This window comes from Panulirus ornatus, chromosome 55, assembly GCF_036320965.1.
Source record: "Panulirus ornatus isolate Po-2019 chromosome 55, ASM3632096v1, whole genome shotgun sequence".
NCBI classification, from domain to species: domain Eukaryota; kingdom Metazoa; phylum Arthropoda; class Malacostraca; order Decapoda; family Palinuridae; genus Panulirus; species Panulirus ornatus.
Genome location: NC_092278.1, coordinates 24,482,518 through 24,497,133, shown reverse-complemented (window position 1 = coordinate 24,497,133; position 14,616 = coordinate 24,482,518). Strand labels below are relative to the sequence as shown.

General features: G+C 37.4%; 1 protein-coding gene across 6 annotated transcripts in view; it reads left to right on the top strand.

Moving 5' to 3' along the window:
* pod1 (coronin pod1) overlaps positions 1-14,616 on the top strand; it is a 76,611-nt gene continuing 61,995 nt past the window's right edge. For 5 of the 6 annotated variants that reach the window (XM_071693221.1, XM_071693220.1, XM_071693219.1 and 2 more), the window contains exons 1-6: positions 1-84; positions 6,138-6,306; positions 7,690-7,841; positions 8,829-9,015; positions 9,910-10,037; positions 11,587-11,753. In XM_071693221.1, the coding sequence (XP_071549322.1) occupies positions 6,147-6,306; positions 7,690-7,841; positions 8,829-9,015; positions 9,910-10,037; positions 11,587-11,753 (794 nt within the window). In that variant the 5' untranslated portion in view covers positions 1-84; positions 6,138-6,146. Of the gene's footprint in view, positions 85-6,137; positions 6,307-7,689; positions 7,842-8,828; positions 9,016-9,909; positions 10,038-11,586; positions 11,754-14,616 lie in introns of those variants that run through there. The other variant, XM_071693222.1, reaches the window with a different exon arrangement.

The following is a 14,616-nucleotide window of genomic DNA, read 5'->3' as shown; positions in this document are numbered from 1 at the left end:
TACTCTGGGAAAAAAATTAGGCTCTGGGAGTCTGGGTGTCAACAAAACAGACGACGCCAGCCCTGGGACGCTCACCACTGACAGGTATCTTTCTCTCGTGTTTTTCGTCATTACTCACCTCATAAACGCCCTATTATCGTAGAAGCCTATGAATCATGACAAAGGCACCTGTAATATAAATTATATTATGTTATGAATGAATAGAAGATTGTAATTAAAGACAAATTATCGAGGTTGACAGGTGGCTGTAAGCGGCTAGGGAGGGGCGGCTGTAGCCTGGTCGCATCTGTTTCTAAGTAATGGGTTAATTCATACTTCATAAGGAACACTTGGTTCTCTATTTATTCGCTTTATGGGAAATTCAAATGTGGGACTCTGACTGCAGCCCACTTTCTTCCTCTTTTCCGCGGTCTCGAGGTTGAATATTATGATCACAAGTCATCGTTCTGTAATTATCTTAGATTTGTATGCTGAGCTGAGTCAAAGGATGTTATGAAAGACTAGGTCTCAGGCCCTGTGCCTCTGTTTGTCAGTTCACCACGGCATCCTTGGTTGAAATTATGGATCATACTTGTCGCTCTGTGGAGTGCGTCAGTAAGAGCCCAGCAACGAAAATACTGTTTTTTTGTATTAAGAAATTATGATGATTACGTGATTTCTCTGTGATTCCTTATCAATAGGCTTTGTTTTGAAAAAATAAGTTTTGAAATGTAGTTCTTATGAAGCTAAAAATGAGAAATACTGAATAAGTGCACTTCTGCGACCCTCATCCTACATATTAAGTGAAGTTCACAAAATAGGAAGTGTTCTGAAAATCAGGGAAAATGTGGAGTTTGATATTAGGAATTGTGTTTGCTCCTGACATTTGCCAATAAGCTGAGATTAAGGAAAACACTAGGAAAGGGGTGCCCATGTTTTTCTTAACATCCATGTAGCTAAGTTAGCTAGATACTTCTCCCAGGGCTTGCATCCGACCCTGGTGTATATACATTTGTCTTTCCATTGATGCATTTGTCACACCATCAAGATCGGGATAGATTAAAGTCCATGTCAGCCCAACCAGGCTGAGGCAGGGTCATGGGAAGACACTGGGAAACTGATGGCTGTGTCTTTTTAACCTCTGGGTGACCAAATGCACAGCTGTACCTAGCATACCACTTAAAATGATGTTGAATATGTTGCTGGAGGAAGATATGATGTCAAGGGAATGAGAGTGTAAATATCATGCCTATTTTTAAGAGAAAAGAGGCCAGGAAATTGTGCTGAGGTACACTTTGGTTTTTCTGTTGAGTATGATCTGTAAAACACTGGAAAAGATAATCAGAAAACAAATGAATGAGTGCTTGCAAAGACTTCTGAAGTGAGATACAACATGGATTCAGGGAAGGTCATGCATCACATATTTGTGAGAGAATGAGCTTTGTTTTAGATGACATAGATGGCTGTTCCTGTTCTGCCAGAAAGCATTTAATATTTCACCACATAGGAGGTTAGTAAAGAAGCAGGACTAAGGGATAAAATCATTTAATTGATAGATTACTGTGGGGAAGGGAACAAATTAGGAACATCACAAGCCTTCTCAAAAATGGTTTGGAATTACCAGTATCATGCCAAAACACTGTCCTTAAACCATTGTTCTTAATCTAAGTAAATGACTTGCCAGAAGAACTGAGCCCATACCTGAATATGTTTTGTTGATGATACCAAGGTCATAAGAGAAGTGAAAAAGAATGTTGGAGATTATGTTATCTTACAAAGTGAACTTAGAGAAAATCCATAGTAAAGGAGAACTAGACATACTTCAAAGTTGATCTTTAACATAGTTGATGAAATTCATCCTGAGTAAATGTATTACAATGAAGATGAAACAATGAAAGAAGTCCCCAGGACAAATATAATTAAATAGGAAATATGCTACAGGAATATATGTGTGAGACTTGAGGATTGACATGGCAATTAACTAGTTACCAGAGCTCCACTGTAGGAGAGTTGTAAGGTAGACAAACTGTGTGCTTGCAATTACAGTACAGTGTTATTAGATTTGATTTCAAACATACGGATAATGAAATTTTGAGCAAACTATTCACTGCATGTATTAAGTCAAAACTACATTTTGCTCCCCAGGTTTGGTCACTGCACTTAGAAAATCACAATTAACTACTTGAGAAGGTCCATAGGAGGGCATAAGAATTGAAAGATAAATTCCTTGAAGAAGTTAGAATCCATTAACATGTCCACCATTTAAGAGAGAAGCTTAAGGGGTGACTGGATCATAACCTTTAAGCTTTCTAAACTAGTTTGATGATGCTGATGATGAATAGTTTTTGAAAGTTTTATTTTCATCATTTCTTATTTCTCAACATTGCATGGGCAAAAAATGCTCCAATCTTATGCCATCTCAGGTTTCAGGTGAAAGAAATTGGGGGAAAAGGCCTTTATAGGTGTTTGTAGACCTGACTTGTAATGTCAGAAAGGTTTTATAAGGAAGGAATGATGAAAAAAGGAAGAGAATTCCACAGCTTAGCTGTGCAAGAGAAGAAGGAGCTAACATTATGATCATTCCTTGGGTAGCTGATCTCCACACAAACTGTAGGAGGAAGAAACCAGATGGATGCTTTGGATCATGTCTTTGTTATGGGACCACATGTAGACAGCTCACTAAAACAGTGGCTAAAATGATACTTGTAGAACAGAGAGACCAGTATTGTTGCAGCATCCAGTGAGGGATGGTTGAAGAGAGGTGATGCTGGGAATTATTAATGAAATGGAAGGCTTATGATTCCACTCCAATTGATAGAAAAAGTGGAAGAAGGGCCACTTCTGTTATATGAGCAGTACTCCATTCTAGGGCAAATATCCCCTGTGGACATGGAATAGCTGCTCACAAGAGAAGTGATTATGGCACTTACACAGCACCCTCAGCTTTTGGGAAGCAGACCCAGTGAAGTTGATTATGCGCAAAATGTTTGTTATCTCAGGACTGAATTGTGGTGTTTTGAAATTGAGCAGAGGGAAATAAATGATTCATAGAGATGCATTTTATCACTATTAGATTTTACTTGGTAGTGCATCCCCATTCTAAGATGCTGCAAAAATAGATCAGTGAAGTGATTGAATGGTTTTAGTGGACTCTCCTTGCATAAAGTTATATTGCAAGTAAAAAGATATCTTTGGTGAGGTCATATCATCATGACTGGATACAAAGGAGTACAGTCTCCTGAAAGACGTTCTCACTCAGGAGTCTATCATTTTCTTACTACTAATTGTAGTGCAGTCTTGAAGCTGCAGGACCCATATATTTGGGACTATTGGGTTACATGATAATGAATGCTGTGAATGGTTGGAAGAGGCTTAATGATGAAATCATAGTTGCATGATAGTAAGGAAAGTTCAAAAGATGAGATCCCATGAATATAGAGATCCCTTATGTGTAATGTACAAATAGGTGATTACAAAATTACACAGTCAGACATAGAAAACATTGTTCATAGCACTTTACTTGTTAAAACCACTTCACATTTTGGGGTAACCTTGTAACAGAGATAGCAGAGGCAGGTAATATGTAATTTACTTTTTACACCTCATTTGAACTTGTTTGTATAAGCTGTTGTGTATAGATTGTTAAAACAACAGACAAATGTCTTATGGTTATTGCATGAAATTGCTACTATGGATGAACAGAAAAGACCTTTTGTGGTTTTGATTAACCACTTCCTTGTTGGTATTCACAATTAACTGAATTCAGGGACTGAACAAAATATGAAGAATTTATATCTATATTGGTTATCTGTATATGTTATCACTTTGTTGATAAGAACACACCAAGCTGTACTTTGTAAAGCATTTTTCATATATAATCTTGATGAGGAGAATGAGTAGCACTGGTTATGAATCATGGGATTTTCATTGTACATTTGATAAAGCAGTGTACTGATCAGAAGAGTTTGGGAGGTAGGTGGTGATGTGATAAATTGTGGGTGAACTGTGTTATCATTATTTATGGGCAGATGGGTATTATGCATGTATCAGTATGAAAGTGTATTGTATGCTGAGCTTGTTTATTTCATGTTGAAGGCTTCACTTATGAACAAAAGTCCTCATGAAGGTCAGGCCTTAAATGCAACATGAAAGAGGGCTAACAGAATTATAAAGTCAGGAGAGAAGAAAAATGAAATTAAGGAATTTTTAAGTAAATATGAAATCAGCCTTTTTAAAAAGTGCAGGTCATAGCTGATCCCAAAAATGTTAGTATGTAAAGAATTTCAGAGGTTTTTGGTGGAGGACAAGTAAGAGATCTAACAATGGCTAACCTTTAAATTGTCAATGACCACACACTAATCATCTAATGCAGTGGCTTCCCGAGTGTTAGACAGTTCACCAAATGACAGAGGTTCATGAATAGTCCATTCTCAGAAACAAGCTGAAGCAGTTACCATTAAAGGCAGCAAGAGAATGGACTTTGCAGTGTAGGGTGATTCAAGCATTGAAGTCAGATTGAGAGACAAGGTTAATTTGGTTGCCTTTGATGCAACTTGTGTCAAGCAAGTGTTTAGAGGTAGACCTGTCTTAGATGTATGAGCAATACTACAGTATGTGCAAGATGTTTAGATTTTTTGTATGCTCAGAGCATTTGTTCTCAAAAGGAAAATCTTTGGCATATGAGCAGGATTTCAGTTCATAGAGGTAGATTTAGCTGTTTATGTAAAGTGGGGTTTCAATAATACATTAGATGTTATGGTGAATGGAAGGATGTTTGTATATCATGGTGATCCCAGGAATGCTTATAGTGGTGCATGGTTGAATTCCAGAGCCATCAAATGAGACAGGAAAATTGTATATAGTTTTAGATAGAGAAATTAGAGGAAATTGGGCTGAAGAAGCAATAAACTTAACTAGATGTGTCAGTCTTGCTGTGAAATCTTGTCTAAATCTTAATTTATAGAGGTGCTTTTGCCTGGTTAATAGGAAATTGAGTGAGAGAAGATGGAGCAGGTTGGAAAGAAGTGGAGAAATTTTGTGTTGAGTGATCATCTTAAGAATACATTTGGTTATTAGCTTATAAAAGAAAAATGTTGATAGAAAGAAAGAAGATTTAGCCATTGAAGGAGTTGGGAAAGGTGTTTGGAGTATATATATTCTTTTACGATTGATTCAGGCACTGCTATGAAAGTACCAGTATTGGTGTTTAGATAGGGCAGCCTGAGGGAGTGTGGTGAATGAAGAAACTTATAAGAGTGTGATCATACAAACCAACTGAAGGGGAAATTGTATACTTATAGTGCAGAGGATTAAAGGTGAAAAAATAAGTCCAAAGTGCTGGAAGAGTTGTCATGACAATCTGGAACATGAGGAGAGTGTTTGATGATGTACCTCTCATTATTATGAATTGAAAACATGAGGCTTTAACTCTCCCATCATCTTTTCTTGAGGGTTTCAGCTCTTCCCTGAGGTGTGCAAATAGAGGAGCTCAGCTTGAGGATGAATGTCATTCCCTTGATGCTCTTGTGGCAAGAATTCAGAATTAAGAAGTGTTTTGAAGTTTGTAGAGTTAGGGAAGCATTAGATTAACCTCTGAAAATTAGTTTTAATTGGATGGGAAATCTTGAGCTAGATGACATAAAAGTTTGGAAATCCAATATAATGAGGCATGCAACTTTAATATTAGTGTTGGAATAAGCACAGAATCCACCTTTGAAGTGGAATTGTGGGTGAAGTTTATAATTGTAGATTTGAAAGGAACTAATGAGAACATCAAATTAGATAATGTTCACTGGAGAAAAGACTGTGAATGTTTGTGAAATGAATGGAAAAAGTAATTTTTGGGGGAGGGAAGGGTCTTAGAAGGGAATGGTGCTGCCTCTGTAAATTGTAGAGTATGATATTTCAACAGTTGGAGAATTGGATTGAAGTTTTGATCCATGTGTAAAGGAAATAGATATCGTGGTTTGTTTATTGACTTTTTCTGATACAAATTCAAAGTTTCAGTATAATAGTATACCATGCTTCATGTTTGCTTCATAAAGGGATTAATGCTCCTAAGTGACTTGTGTCAAGGTATCCCAGCAAAGTATTCAAAAACAGATCTTCGTGTTTCAATATTGTTGCTTGTGGTTTTGAAAATGTTTTATTTTTCTTAGGCTGGCATCATGGCGTGGAGGTTCAAGGTGAGTAAGTACAAGAATGCTGCACCTCTGCTGCCAAAGAAAGAAGATTGGGTGAGTGATATTAAGGTTGGTGCCCCTCAGTCCTGTGGCAACCATATCAAGGCTTCAGCTGCTTTCATTGGATTCAATGTTGAAAATAGAGGTGAGAATTTATTTTTTGTATTGTTATTTTTACATTATTATTGAACATTTTTAGGTAACATTACATGTTTATGATGATCCCAGTGGTATGCATCTTATTGAAACTGAAAGTCTTTGTATAAAGTGTATGCAAATTAGGAGTAAAGGAGAAATTTTGCTTCAGTTGTTGAATGTTCTTAAAGTACAGCTGTTATTAAGGTAAAAGAGATATATGAATAGTAAGAATCATATAGATGGTTATAGGACTATAAAGTTGAATACACTAGATGTATTGACATAAGTTAATTTGCTGTAACATTTGTGAATATTGTTTTAAAAAAGTAAAACTACATGTTATTCATGATCCCAGTTATTTTATAGAAAATGAAAATTTAAACTAAGCATATGCATCATACATTTAATGGGAATTATGTTTAATATGTAGCTTTTTGTTTTAAATAATGAATATTGATTGGCATAATCATGTGGATAAATAGAGGATTGTAATGATATATGCTTTGGATATATTGATAGTGTTGATTTGCTATTTCATATGTGAATATTAGTGTGAAATGATATATAGTGAAGATCCGTATTACAAGTGTTGGAACATGTATTTGCCCTCACTAGAAATTGATAACATGTGGCCATTGTTAATATTTTCTTTTATATAAGAGTATTCAGTATGCCATCTTTTTCACTAGAGTAAGGCCATTCATGTCAAATGTGTCAAGTATTGTTAACTTTTTACATCCCCCTTCCCTATCCACCCCAGTTTTTCACATTCTTGTGTTTTGTCTTTTTACAAATATTATAGCATGGGTTAGATTCATGTTTAGGACATAGAGTGTAGAACCTTCAAACAGAGCTATCATTACCCTTGTCTACCCATCCATCCATACCTGAATCCACAGTGTTTCATACTATATCTTTTCATCCTCTTTTTTTCTTCATCTCCCACAGATTCTATGTATAACAAATCAACTTCTCATTATCCCATTATATTTCCTTCTTTCCATTCATGTGCTCAGTCATAAATTTTATTGTTGATTAATGCCATGACAGCTTTGGTAGAATTAAATTGATTGGCACTGTGTCTCTAATATTATTTTCTTCTTATATGGCATACCTGCTTCCATCTGCCCATGCACTCCTTCACAGAGCCATTCACCTATCTGTTTGTCCAACCACTCATATGTTGATATGTTCCTCTTATCAGCAATCTATCTCTCTATCTTCCCTCTCTTCTTTGATTTATATATCTCCCAAAGTCAGTAGTCCTGCTGTCTGTCCATTTGTCCATTTACTTCATGCCATCCACAGTCAGTTTGCTGGTGTAACAATCCATCCCTCCAACTGTCTATCCACTGGAAATTCATTTATAAAATTACCTCTTCTTTCCCAGGAGGTGGAAGTCTCGGAATTGTGCCACTGGACTACAAAGGGCGAGTGGAATCCTCAATCCCTCTTGTTCATGGTCATTCAGATTTGATAACAGACTTTGACTTTTCTCCTTTTGATGATGGGATGCTGGCAACATGCTCTACTGATGCCAATGTAAGAATTTAAGATGCTATCAATTGTTACTTTTTAAAATTTTACTTGTCATATTACCATGATTTTTCATAAAGTTTGCTCTTTTTTTTCAATTGTCCATATTGAATTATTGATAGTAGAGAATTCTTGAACTAACATGATTATTATTAAGACATATACAGGAAGGATTAGTCTAGCTAATGGTGGAGGCATGTAAGCAGCCAGTTTTTGGGGATAGAACAAGTGATAATAGAGAACCAGCATTGCAGGACATTGAAAGTAAGTCAACTTTTGAGGTTAGATTAATATAGTTGATTAGGCAGGATGCTTTGTACTTGACAGTTGTATACAAAGATCTAGAATTTTTCTTGATTTTAGAGCAATATTCCATAATGGGATGATTTCTTAAGTTGTATACATCAAAGAAATTGCTCAAAAGTAGATCTTTGGCACCTGAACAGACCTTCCATTTTTTTGAGGTATACATTTGGAGTTTCCATAATGGATTGGTTGTTCTTTTGAAATGTAGAGCTTTCAGAATAGATCAGACATCCTTTTGATACTAAGTGTGTTTATCCTGTTGAATGCTATAAAAGGAGGTTGGAAAGTGGAGGAGTTTTATAGTGAAAATTGTATGGAAACTAGGGTGTCTGAGCATGAGAATTAGTCAGTTATATCTGCCTGTCAGGGAAATCTTTCCAAATTTGAGTTGACATAATTGAATGGTAAGGGAAGACATATTTTGGGCAAGAAAAAGTGGAACAGATATAAAAGAAATGGTGGAATGCAGAGTTAAATCATCAACTTGTGCATGACTTTGGCTACTTGTGAAGGAAAAAAGTCAGTTGATGAAAAGAATAAAGAGGGTAAGAGACAAGACAGAATGCTTTATAATGCTTTTTTAAGGGAAAGAAAGGGAGGATGATCCATCAGAAAGGCAGCTGGATGTGATGTTCAGTGTTGTGTTATGTGTAATTTCAGTACTTTAGAATACATCTTATGTTTCAGGTAAGAGTGTGGCACATCCCTGAAGGTGGTTTGGCAGAGAGCCTGGCCAATGCTGAGTATTCATTGCCACAGTTTGATAAACGTGTTGAAAATGTGCTCTTCCATCCCACCACAGAATTTTTGCTTACTGTAGCATACTTTGACACAGTCAAGCTATGGGATATCAAGCATGAGAAAGAAATCTTCAGTGAGTAGTAAATCATTGTTATATGCAGTGTGGTTGTAGTTTTTATTTCAGATTGCTAGATGACTGCTCTTTTCATTGAGGTCAGTTTTTAACTCATTTACAGAAGTATTTACAGATGGCAAAAGGTATCCATGGTGAGTATTGACTGCTGTTACTAATTGTTTAGCAAACTAATTATTAGAAGAGAATTTAGTCTTATAATCTTAACACTGAGTGAATATAGACAAGCTTTCAACTTCATGCTGCCTTCTTCAAAGCAAAGTACTTGTATAGGTGTTTGATTGAAAGCCTAAATTCTCTTTTGTTTGGTTTCCACAGCTATGGAATATGTCATGGATGTAAGGAGTATGTACTTAGTTTGTAAGGTATTTTGTACTACAAATATTGTTCCAGTTTTCTTCACCAATAGGGTATTCATGAGAAGGCACATTGTCCATAGCATCACATTTCATGAAGTCTCTTATGTATATACTGTACTCATTTCAATAGTTATGGTATGGTGTTATGTATCTCATTTTTTATTTTCATATGTAGAAAGCGGTAGCTTATTTCATTTTTTACTGTGGTGTAGGCCTGTAAGAAATTTTGTGTTTCTGAAGACCTATCCAACCAAGATTTACAGTGAACTAAGTTTTTTGTAGGGATGCTTCAAAATGTGCAACAAATTTTCAAATAGAGAAATATGTAAACAGTTATTAGTCCATGCATATTGGGAATGTGCTATATGGAATGCATATTTTTAACAGGCCTTACTGGTATTTATTAACCAATAACCATGATTAGTTCTTGTTGCTTTTGGTTTAACATTATATCTTTAGTGTGGCCTTTGCCTTTGGTATATTATACTCACACTAACAACCTCCCCTCACTTCAACCTCCCTCCCCACTGAATAGGCTTCAGCGGACATGAAGATCAAGTACAGAATACGAGTTGGCATGGTAATGGGTCCTTGTTTGTTACCACATCCAGGGACCGCAACATCCGTATCATTGATCCTAGGGCTGATAAAGTTGCCTATGAGGTTAGTGTTTTTTTTTTTCATATATGAAACTTTATGTAGTCAAGAGAGTAATTGTTAAATTAATTTGTCTGTGGGTTATAATGTTTTAAAGGTACAGTTGCATATATTTCTTGAAATTGATTACTGTCTCTCAGGTCATTCATGTCAGTCGTTCAGAGATATTCTTTGAATATTAATTTTAGATAATCTTTATGTAATTTTCAGTGAATGGAGTTTACAGTATCATTGTTGTAAGGCTAGTTGAATACAATTTTACAGACCAGATTGAAGTCTGTCCATATTTGTGAGCACCAGTTGAAAATATTGCATGTAAGATCATGAGTTACTTGTATCTTTATTATTATAGGCTATATTTAAGATGGCAAAGATTTTTGATTGCTTAAAGCAATAGACATGTAGAATGACTAGTATGAAATGCTTTTGAAATACTCTTGCTGAACAGTATTGTGTACAGTACTTAAGAGGATGAATAAAAGGACTGGAAATTGGAAAGCTAACAGAGAAAGCAGGATTTTGAGAATTTGGGATCTGCTGTATGTAGGAGGGAAATGAAGAAAAGGTTAGTTTGCTTTGTGAACTGTGGATAAGAGTGATTGTATTATCAGTACCATTTTCAGCCTTTGATTTCTGTAGACTTATATTAGATAGTGCTTATGGCAATGAAAAGCACCATTGATTATTTAATTGCCAATGAAAATTTGTGAAGACCATTTTTGAATGGTAAGCTCAAATAGATTCATGATAGATTTTTGCACCAACATGAAGAGTGCCCTTGTTTTGTTACAGTATTACAGAGGGGAGCACCAGAAAAACAGACAAATATGCTCACATATACACATATACATACACATACACAGACATATGCATCTATACAGATGTGCATATTCTTGCTTGCCTTCATCTTTTCCTGATACCACCCCGCCCCTCAGGAAACAGCATCGCTACCCCCTGCTACAGCAAGGTAGCGCCAGGAAAACAGACAAAAAGGCCACATTTGTTCACATTCAGTCTCTAGCTGTCATGTGTAATGCACCAAAACCACAGCTCCTTATCCACATCCAGGCCACACAGACCTCTCCATGGTTTACCCCAGATGCTTAACATTCCCTGGTTCAGTCCATTGACAGCACATCAACCCCAGTATACCACATCGTTCCAGTTCACTCTATTCCTTGCACGCCTCTCACTTTCCTGTATGTTCAGGTTCCAATCACTCAAAATCTTTTTCACTCCATCCTTCCATGTCCAATTTGGCGTACTACTTCTCCTGCCTTAGTTATGTAACGACTAGGACAAATAAACAGTGGCCCCATTTGTACTTATTTGCTTTCAAGCTTTCATGCATAATGTACTGAAACCAGAGTGTAGCATCCACAAGCAAGCCCCTCACACTATTCCTTGGTTTACCTTGACAGCTTCATATGCCCTAGTTCAACTCACAGACACGAATTACATAGATGTTTTGCATGAGCCATCCTAATGACGGAGCAGATGAATGTATTTCATTTTGAGTAGATGAAAAAAAAAGTTGATGGATATTTCCTTTCAGGCTGAGAGTCACAAAAGCCCTAAAGATTCAAGGGTACAGTGGCTAGGTACAACAGATCGTATTTTGTCGACTGGCTGGGATGGGTCACGAGTGCGAGAAGTCAGAATAAGGGATCTCCGCAACTTTTCCAAGCCATATAAAATACAAGGCTTTGATTCATCAACTGGGTGAGTTGTAGTATTGTTGCTTGCCTGTGTGATGATGGAGCATGTTCTTGATACTTTAAGTATGTCATATTCTTTCTTGTTCTTTGCTTCCTTTCTTTTATTTTGACATAGATATGTCTTTTCTTTCTTTTTTCCTTTTCTTTTACTTCTGCTCCTTACCACTTCATTTTCCTTTTTTCATGCTTGTGGCATGAGAAGAGTGGGAGGTGGGCTGTTTAGAAAGGGTAGTGAGTGGTGGGATGAAGAAGTAAGAGTATTAGTGAAAGAGAAGAGAGAGGCATTTGGACGATTTTTGCAGGGAAAAAATGCAATTGAGTGGGAGAAGTATAAAAGAAAGAGACAGGAGGTCAAGAGAAAGGTGCAAGAGGTGAAAAAAAGGGCAAATGAGAGTTGGGGTGAGAGAATATCATTAAATTTTAGGGAGAATAAAAAGATGTTCTGGAAGGAGGTAAATAGGGTGCGTAAGACAAGGGAGCAAATGGGAACTTCAGTGAAGGGCGTAAATGGGGAGGTGATAACAAGTAGCGGTGATGTGAGAAGGAGATGGAATGAGTATTTTGAAGGTTTGTTGAATGTGTCTGATGACAGAGTGGCAGATATAGGGTGTTTTGGTCGAGGTGGTGTGCAAAGTGAGAGGGTTAGGGAAAATGATTTGGTAAACAGAGAAGAGGTAGTAAAAGCTTTGCGGAAGATGAAAGCCGGCAAGGCAGCAGGTTTGGATGGTATTGCAGTGGAATTTATTAAGAAAGGGGGTGACTGTATTGTTGACTGGTTGGTAAGGTTATTTAATGTATGTATGACTCATGGTGAGGTGCCTGAGGATTGGCGGAATGCGTGCATAGTGCCATTGTACAAAGGCAAAGGGGATAAGAGTGAGTGCTCAAATTACAGAGGTATAAGTTTGTTGAGTATTCCTGGTAAATTATATGGGAGGGTATTGATTGAGAGGGTGAAGGCATGTACAGAGCATCAGATTGGGGAAGAGCAGTGCGGTTTCAGAAGTGGTAGAGGATGTGTGGATCAGGTGTTTGCTTTGAAGAATGTATGTGAGAAATACTTAGAAAAGCAAATGGATTTGTATGTAGCATTTATGGATCTGGAGAAGGCATATGATAGAGTTGATAGAGATGCTCTGTGGAAGGTATTAAGAATATATGGTGTGGGAGGCAAGTTGTTAGAAGCAGTGAAAAGTTTTTATCGAGGATGTAAGGCATGTGTACGTGTAGGAAGAGAGGAAAGTGATTGGTTCTCAGTGAATGTAGGTTTGCGGCAGGGGTGTGTGATGTCTCCATGGTTGTTTAATTTGTTTATGGATGGGGTTGTAAGGGAGGTAAATGCAAGAGTCCTGGAAAGAGGGGCAAGTATGAAGTCTGTTGGGGATGAGAGAGCTTGGGAAGTGAGTCAGTTGTTGTTCGCTGATGATACAGCGCTGGTGGCTGATTCATGTGAGAAACTGCAGAAGCTGGTGACTGAGTTTGGTAAAGTGTGTGGAAGAAGAAAGTTGAGAGTAAATGTGAATAAGAGCAAGGTTATTAGGTACAGTAGGGGTGAGGGTCAAGTCAATTGGGAGGTGAGTTTGAATGGAGAAAAACTGGAGGAAGTGAAGTGTTTTAGATATCTGGGAGTGGATCTGTCAGCGGATGGAACCATGGAAGCGGAAGTGGATCATAGGGTGGGGGAGGGGGCGAAAATTTTGGGAGCCTTGAAAAATGTGTGGAAGTCGAGAACATTATCTCGGAAAGCAAAAATGGGTATGTTTGAGGGAATAGTGGTTCCAACAATGTTGTATGGCTGCGAGGCGTGGGCTATGGATAGAGATGTGCGCAGGAGGATGGATGTGCTGGAAATGAGATGTTTGAGGACAATGTGTGGTGTGAGGTGGTTTGATCGAGTAAGTAACGTAAGGGTGAGAGAGATGTGTGGAAATAAAAAGAGCGTGGTTGAGAGAGCAGAAGAGGGTGTTTTGAAATGGTTTGGGCACATGGAGAGAATGAGTGAGGAGAGATTGACCAAGAGGATATATGTGTCGGAGGTGGAGGGAACGAGGAGAAGAGGGAGACCAAATTGGAGGTGGAAAGATGGAGTGAAAAAGATTTTGTGTGATCGGGGCCTGAACATGCAGGAGGGTGAAAGGAGGGCAAGAAATAGAGTGAATTGGAGTCATGTGGTATACAGGGGTTGACGTGCTGTCAGTGGATTGAAGCAAGGCATGTGAAGCGTCTGGGGTAAACCATGGAAAGCTGTGTAGGTATGTATATTTGCGTGTGTGGACGTGTGTATATACATGTGTATGGGGGGGGGTTGGGCCATTTCTTTCGTCTGTTTCCTTGCGCTACCTCGCAAACGCGGGAGACAGCGACAAAGTATAAAAAAAAAAAAAAAAAAAAAAATTCTTCTTCTGTTATTATTATTATCTTTATTATTATTACTATTTATATCTCTTGAGGATGTGGGATAGAGAATACTGTCCATGTATGACCTGCATATCTTAGAAGGTAATTGAGAGGGGCAGAAGGTGGGGCCAGGGATTGAAATCCTCCCCTCCTGTATTATTTCTTTCGTAGAGAACAAACAGGAAACAGTGAAATGAGGATATTTCCTTGAGGCTTATTCATCTGTTTCTAATGCTACCTCACCACCACAAGACAGCAAATAGATATGTAAAAGCATTTTTATTATTCTTTAATAGTTCAGTTTCCTTTTCTTCTCAATATGTTTTTTTAACTTTTTCTTTCTAATTATTTTGTATTCTATTGCTTCAATTCTCTTTCCTCTTCTTTTTCTTTCTTTTCCTTCATCTAATTTTCTTGATTTGTTCTTTTCTTTCTTTTTTCCTTTTCATTTACTTCTGCTCCTTACCACT